The sequence below is a fragment of the Rhagoletis zephyria genome, unplaced genomic scaffold, assembly GCF_001687245.7.
Source record: "Rhagoletis zephyria isolate East Lansing unplaced genomic scaffold, Rhagoletis_zephyria_1.1 Rzeph_scaffold_04167, whole genome shotgun sequence".
In the NCBI taxonomy this organism is placed as follows: domain Eukaryota; kingdom Metazoa; phylum Arthropoda; class Insecta; order Diptera; family Tephritidae; genus Rhagoletis; species Rhagoletis zephyria.
Window position 1 is genome coordinate 1 of NW_016161250.1, and position 8,176 is coordinate 8,176.

At 42.0% G+C, this 8,176-nt stretch overlaps 1 protein-coding gene across 1 annotated transcript; it reads left to right on the forward strand.

Annotated features, from left to right (window-relative positions):
• Positions 1–2,908: 2,908 nt before the first annotated feature.
• Positions 2,909–7,854, forward strand: LOC108370349 (KN motif and ankyrin repeat domain-containing protein 4-like; the record flags this gene model as incomplete). Its single annotated transcript, XM_017625672.1, has 3 exons — positions 2,909–3,385; positions 3,928–4,917; positions 7,788–7,854. Coding segments are annotated over exons 1-3 (1,283 nt in total), but the record flags the coding sequence as incomplete, so codon positions are not given.
• Between the last annotated feature and the right edge of the window lie 322 nt (positions 7,855–8,176).

Sequence of the window (8,176 nt, forward strand, 5' to 3'; positions counted from 1 at the left end):
AAAATAGTTGCCCGTATTGTAAAAATTTCGCTGTACCTAAACTTTATTGTCTGATTGATAAAAATTTTAATTTGCTTTGAAAGCAAACTCGAAATAAATGAGCAAAATTACCCAGATTTCAATTAATTTTTTAGGAGTAAACCGTAATTACTCTGGATCTGATTAATCAGAATCTAATTAATCACGTCTTTTGTTTAATCAGGATGAAGATTAATTAAGCAATTATGTATTTTCTCTTTTTGAAACTTAAATAGATGTTTTTTTTTTTTTAAATACATGGTAAATAATTTACTGGCAAGTTACATAGTTTATTTTGTTGACAAATACCCGAAAGTGTAGGAATAACACCTAAAAACTGCATGTTCGATATAAGTGATAGATGATTCTTTTGTTCATGTAATAAATATTTTTCCTTTTTTATTGCCAAATTTTGTGTAAATTCTGTTAAAACACGGAAAGTGCTATCACTACATCATTTACTAAATCAACTTTTCAGGTTTGACCGTCGAAAGCCACAACGCCTGAAAAACCTGCTATGGAGCTTCAGCTTAAATCTGCTCAGTTCAATTTGTTTTCAAACTTGAAAATTAATAAACTGCCTATAAAGAAACGGTAAAATTAAACTACCTAGAAAAATAGAAAATTCGGTATATGAAAGACGAACAGCAAAGCACAAGAGACAAAAAGTAGCAAATGGTTCGCGGCCGCTCGCTATTCTAAATTAATCGCTTGGCATATGTCGGCCATTAAAGAAATTATGGCGCAACACTATATCGTGGTGACAAGCCAGTAACGCCACCATCGAGCTCAGCCGAACGGGATGAGCCAGAGCACGCCTTTGCTCTAACAACATCATAATTGTATTTTGCCATTTAGGCGGCACATCGCGACACTTTGCCGCACAGCCACGGCGTTACGCGCGCTGCCGTCTTCCAACTTGTCGTCGTACATGTGACACCAGCTAACATACAACCAGCCAACTGTGGGATGGCAGCGCTGCTCTGAAGCAAAAATCGCTTCGAATAATTTATGTGGCTTGCAACTTGAGCTTGTCCAGGCGTCGAGCGCGACAAAACCCCTTTGCCAGGCGTGAAGTTATAGCAGTGCGCTCAGTTTAACATCTTAATTTTTGCGCCTCGCCGCTACTTTCTTCTGCCGGCTGTCGCGCTATGCTGGGCTGGTGGAACATTCTAATGAAAATGTAATGAACTTAATTTCAAGTTTAGCGTAAAAGTGTTTGAAAAACTAATTTAACGCTAGGAATTGAAAAACGATGTTATTATTCAAAGCAATGTATAATAAAGGAAGTGTGTTTTCTGCTTTGAGTGATTATAGTGTGCTGCAAAAAAAAACGCAGAAAATTAAAATAAATTTGATTCGCTAAGTCAGATATGTATGTGTATGCAATCTTAAAATATAGAAACTTTATTGGCCTCACATGTCTTAAACAATTTGGTATAAGGTTTGTAAAAATATGTTTTCCTCAGCATCCTAAAAATTAAATCCACTAACCAACATAAGCCCCTCGAATATGCCAGAAATATCAAACGTTCACAGCTGCGACTTGATGAATTGACCACATCCAAAATTAACCTTCAGCGATGGCCATAAATTTTAACAACTCAATATTTATATTCAGCAATAATACAAAATGTTCAAAACGTTGTACGCCCCAACCTCTGCAAAAATGAAACATTTACCTTCCGAGCTCTTTCGGCACACCGACCAGCTTCTAACATCCTGGGCGGCTATGGTGGGGGTATACGAACAGCATGGACTGCTCAAATTAAAAGCGACCACTTAAGTGCTAAGTGCTTCTCCTGTCCACGTTGGTCTGCCTGTCGCCTGTCGGCATATCCTTACTAAAAAATTAATATTCATTTTAATTTCGGACACAGGCGAGCTGTTGCCATTCGTGCCACCTGTGTTGTGCCACGAGAGCAAATACACACGAACACACACACACACAACAAAGCTTCGATAGGGGCGTCGGATTCGGAAGTGAATTTAAATATTTTGCCTTCTATGTTTGTATATCTAATTCATAAAAAGTGAAATGCTCTTTCTTGATCCTTGGAGCTTTTAATTAGTAGGCCAAATAGAGTCTATAGTTACTTAAGGCGTTTTCTTTTCCCGAAAATAATGCCACCTTCTTATATGGCAACATTATCAGAGTGCAACATTTTAAAGGAGGAGCGCGCAATATGAATGTGAAGATGCTGAGAAATGAATACGAAAACTTGACAGCCCCGGCGCAGGGCAGAATAAATGCAACATTATTTCGGGAAAGGAAAACGCTATTTGCAATGAATTTATAGTTTTAGAAATAAGTTCTAATATTTTGCCATCGATTATGAGTATGTTTATACCACTCTTCCAGCACACAAGAACAGAACAAGATATGCATGTCAAATTTTGACTCTATTTTCTTCGTATAATTTTCTCTACATCGAGTTTGAAGTTCCTTTTGGTTGTATCGCATAACGTCTATGCCATAGCCTAATATTTTCCGTTACCTTTTTTATGAGGCATGGATATCGAGAAGTACTTGGTGTTTTGTGGGCGGCCGCTGTTTTGCAATAACCTTTTCCATCTTTGTTCCTCTCAGCGGTTCTACTTTACTGTATTTTTATCATGGGCAAAACGGCATTTTACAAAAATCATATTTCAAATTCATAAACAAGTTCTTACTATTCATTCTATATTTCAAATTTTTCGGGATCGCGGGATTAATGCAAGCAAATTCCAAATTATATTATAATACAGTTAAATGAAGAAGTTTGAAACATTGCTGAAATAAATCTCTTGATATCTCTGTGCCATTTACGAATACAAGTATTATTTACACTGCTACACTGCTCCTGCCCATATTAACTGTTCGTTTCTCCTATCTTATCTTTCCAGCTCCGCCACGTGGCAAGCGACACCACAGAGACGGAGACGGAGAAGAGCGCAGGGAAAAGTGGACGAGAATATGGCAACGGCTGTGGTCAGTTGGAGCAAATGTGGAAAGACAGAGATATAAATCAAATTTAGTCATTTCCAGTTGCCGCGCAGTAAACGTATTTAAATCAGTGAGGGCAGTTAAGGACACACCAGTGGCACGGTAGTTACACATACCGCAGCATTAAGCAGCAGACTTACACCAGCATTGGCAGCATGTCCAGCCATTCGGGCACAATTGGCCGCAAGCGCGGGGGCAGTGCCAGCGAGTACTACTTCGGCGGCGGCGGCGGCGACCAGATGCGACGTCAGCGCTCGGCCGAATGGCACAGCCACCATGGCTACAGCAGTAGCGAGGATGAGTACCAGAATACCGTTCAGTCTTCGGCCTTCGATACGCAGCTTTTGGCGCAGCTGTTGTTGCAGAGTCAGCAATTGGCAAGTGAGTACATACATACATACATAGATTAGCTACTGCCCATGGGTGGTGCCGTGGGGGCAAAGTGTGAGTGGATTTGGGAACTGGCTGAAATGGCGAAATATCTTATTCAATTAGTAATGGACAGTCTTAAGCTGAATTTAAGCGGATTAGTGAAATGGACGTCCAGTCGCTTGGATGCTACTAAGTAGCCAAGTGGAATGGACGAGTATATAAATTTGGGGGGCTGATGAGAATTTGCGGCATATGCGGTTGGAGGTGATTTTAAATGGGCTTCATTGAACTCAGTTAAGTGACCTAAGTCGTAATTTACGAATCGCTCGAGGCCAAAAATTTATGTACCAATATACATATGCGTTAGCTAGATAAACGTATTTATACACGGTATCAAAAATGGGCTCAGGAGCCTTTATTTGGCAGAATCAGGGTCATTTCAGCCGGTTATCAAATTTGTTTTTTTTGCAAAACAGTTTTTTAATCTGCCACATTCTCTGTGCATTTTTATAACCTACAATAAACTTTCCGTTAATTTTTCTTCTTTACAGACTTAGACCGCTATGGCTCAGATTGTGAAAACCCAGCTGTTCCTACATCTCTGCTTAATGAGTATCCGAGCGCATTGCGAGACCACAGTTCCACTTCGGCGTTCCACCTGCAAATGCAACAGCAAAACACCGGGCTGTGCTCGCCCATAAAACAACAGACTGTTCTCGCTGCCACAACGGCGGCGGCACAAATCACTGCCACCAATAAGTATCAGACGAATCAGCCGTCTCCGAACGCGGCACTCCTGCCAAACTGCACCAATACGACGCGCAGCACAAATCCTTTCCTAAACGCAAAATATGATTCCCAGTCCAACTCAGACTCGATGAGCGACCGACTGTCGTACTCCGGTAGCGCAGCAATGTTGGATCGTTTACAAGTGGTTGTGGAAGGCGCAGCAGCTCTTACCGCCAGCAGCAGTGGCGCTGGTGGTCTAAGTGCACTGAATTCCTCCTTTTTAATGCCCACCAGCTCGACCGCAAGCAGCCTCAGTCCGAGCGCCCGCGACAGCATAAGTGGCGGCGCGGCGCGCACTCTACGCACGAAAAGCGGACGTTCGGCGAATCGCGGGAACAGTGGAGGTAGCGGCGCCACTGGCGGAATGACCTCCTCAAGTAGCGGTGCTTCTTCGAACAGCAACGCCACCTCCTCGGCAGCGGCGGCTGGTGCTGTGGCGGCAGCCATTGCCAGTCGTAGTGAGCGGGAAAAGCTAAAATTGCAGCAAATTCAAAAAGAGCTGCGGGAGTACGCGCAATCTACAGCGGAAAGCTCGGTTGTTATGGATTTAGACGAGTTCACCGCTTCCGGTGGTGAGTCTGAACCACCACCAGAGCCAGCTCCACCGGAAATTCCACCACGAACACAGTCGCTTTTGATGTCGCTGCGAAAGCATTCAGATTATAAGCTCAAGTACGAAGACAAAGGCGACCAAAAGCACGAAGAGTTCATACCAACAAATCAGCTGCACCAACAGCAACCATTGCAGAAGGGTGAGTTTCGTAGAGCTTTCTGTTGGTCATAAGCAGACTTTAGCTATAATATTATGGCAGAGAGGGTGGTTTAATTGAATGGAGCTTTAAAGCTTGCAGGATAACGTGCAAAGATAGCACTGATAATAATGTTATTTGGGAATACTTTCTTTTATTGGTCGCAAGAGCTTACAAAAGGAAATATTTCAGTAGAAAATAATAGTGTGAATACCTTTATAGACATGTTAATGTTTATAGCTCCTGTGAGTATAGTTTTAAGCTTCTAATGATTGGTCGCTTGGAAAGCATTAAATAGTAAGCCATGTGAATAAAGTTTAAAACTAATTATGATTTTTGCGTTATTAGCATTTCCCGTTTAAAATCGAAGCTTAAGAAGGAAATTAAATGTTGCTAACCTACTAATATTAACCAACTTTGAGTTATAAATCATTATGTAGTCTGTGATACTCGTTCGCTGAGAGAACGGCATCATCGAAGAAAATGTTGTAGGTATTTTTTAAGTTGTTTATTTTTTGGCTTAATGCGCAAAAACTTAACAAAAGCCTTTATGACATATTTCCTTGCGTTTTTAGGTGCGCGTTACGTGGCGCGCTTTTAGAAAACGAGTAAAATATTCTTCCCAAAGTAAAAAGAAAGATGTAAAAGGATTACGTTAAGGTGGTTACCGTAAGCAGGAGTACATCAGGCAGGCAACGGTAAATACCATCAGGACCAGCTCGCTAGGCCTCTTTTCGTTATATTCACACCGATAATCCAATTTGAGGGCCTTATGTAGGCGCTGAGCAGCCGGAAGGGAAGATATTCCCCCGCAGTACTCACGCCTTGTGTCCCTTTTGGATCTTCTGAGCTCACTGTTGTAAGCAGTTAGGGCCGATCTGTAGGCTGTCCCAAGGTAGCTCGTTGTCCGCTGCTCCTGCGACATTGGTATTGGAGGAGGATACTGCCACAGCTGATCAGCGAGCCTTGCATGTCCAGAGTTTCAGAAGAAAAGGGGTCGACAGCAAGAGTTAGCTCAGTGTTGGGGCCTCTCTGTACCCTGTTGAGTGCCCTCCAGCTACCTACCCGTAAGTCAGAGTTCTGGCCCTCGAAAAGGCTAAGGATATAGTAACCTGGTTCTGAAAATTACCCCACATAAACCATTAGTCTGGACACTTCGCTGGGGTCAGCAACCTTAAGTACCGCGCCCTTCCACGGCCGTAAAGTGGAAGCTACATTTCGTAGCCAGTCATCCATCCCGGGCGGATAGTCCAGTAGGTAAATTTGGGCTTCGTGGAGCCCTTTCGCTGCTGTCTCACCGCATCCAGAGTTGATGCCTGAACTGCTTGCAGTTGCTGCAGAGACCATGGCAACTTGGGTTAATCGGTTGGCAGAAGTGCCACTATATTACCCTTGCCAGCGACCGCCCCATTTTCTGTACCCTTTGTGACGTCGGCGAAGGTCACCTACGTCTTTGCAGACATTGGTCCCGTGTGGGGCCTTTTATCGGACGGACCTGCCTTCCTTTTGGGGAGTTGTGTGAAGCTCGAGAGTTGGTGGTATCAGAGCGATCCCTTTGTCCACAGCCACCCAACAGCGGCGCGAGCTTCATTTTCCCCCTTAGCCTTTGGAGCAGTAAAATGTATACCATTTCTTGCCCGCTCCAGATAACTTTTTAACCGCAGTACTTGCTTCCTCTGGCTGGAACACGAGCAAGAGTTCCTAGTCGCTCGTTGGTATTTGGACTTCCTGGTTATTAGGCACCAAGTCTAAGTTGACCATCTCGACATTCAAAATCGTTTTTTCACTACTTAAGCCTTTTGGGCTTGCGCCCTTTTCGTCCTTTGTAGTGTCGTTTTAGCCTGGCTCGCCACTTTGGACGTTTGGAGTTGAATCCATCGCGTCCGCTGCAGCCGCCATTTGTCAGACAAGTTCATTGGGCAGCGAGTAAGAGTCGATTTTATTTTTAAAAGTGTCTTCCAAAAGGATCCCACGAGTAATGCGGGAAGAGAGAAAAGGCTGGCTAAAACCAGGCGGCGCCACGTCACTGAAGTACACCGTTAAAAGACATCACTAACGTAGTGCCATTCAGTCCATAGGCACGGTCCGATCAACACCTGAACTTATGGATTTTATCGAGTTCTTCTCTCTAGATCCGCCATATACAGTAAAAGCAGGAGCACCTCTCGTAGGGTGTGACTCTTCGTCACGTACGGTCGGTTTAAATAGAAACTTATTTAAGAAAAAATATCTCCAGATTATGTCTGCATGACTCCTGCATTACTTTTCAACTAATTTCAAGTAAGCTTTCTGTAGTTAACTATAAGTTGTATATTTTATAGCAATTCCGCATAAAGCTAACTGGTTCTTTTTATCAATTGACGCTTTTTTTTCTGCAAGTCTGCTTATAGTTACATATGTATGTATATGGCTCTTTTATTTCGATACTGTCAAAACTTATGAAACTAAAACCTCGAGAAAACCTGCTTTAAAGTTGTGAATTTGCATATCGAGGCCTAACCGCCAAAAAGAGTAAGCGAAATTTGTTTTTGATGCAGAAATGCATTTAGTTGTTTAAGGAACATTTCTTTATCGAAAACAAAATTTTGGAAAAAATGTCGCTTACATCTTTTTGGCGGTTAGGGCTCGATACATGTATTCCCGAAATAAAAACGAATGCATATTTGGTTCCACTTAGCTGCTGGTAATTGGTACAGCTATGGATTTTTTAGACAGCATAGAAGCACAGGTGGAGGTCATATCGGCATACTTAATTTGAGTTTGTATTCTTTTGGCTTATGACACTGTCGAAATAAATGAGCGATATGTGTAATGCAGTTGAAGAAACGTACAAGAGATTGTCATTTAGTTCATAATTTATTCTCTTTTTCCAGAATTTTTAATTACCGATACGCTGCGCTCTAATGACAACCAGTCCAGTGACTCGCAGAGCCAAGCAGGGTAAGTGATCCGAAATATGTTTACTAACAAATATTAAAGGCTAAAAGTTAATAATCTTATCCTAATTGAGTTTCCCTCTTTTGTTGCATTGATCAAGAAGAAAAAAAAAATACATATCTATGTATTGTGAACTATGTACTTAAGTGTATTTATGTACTAGCAATCTGTCTTTTAGTATCAAGTATCACTTCTGCCCCTCATTTTAACTGGTCACCACTGCCTTTATTTAATAAAAAAGGCGATTTTCTCGGATTTCTCCAATTCATATTTTCTATTGTGGGATATCTTTTGAGCTTTATTGCTTTCTATTGTTAATGGTCGT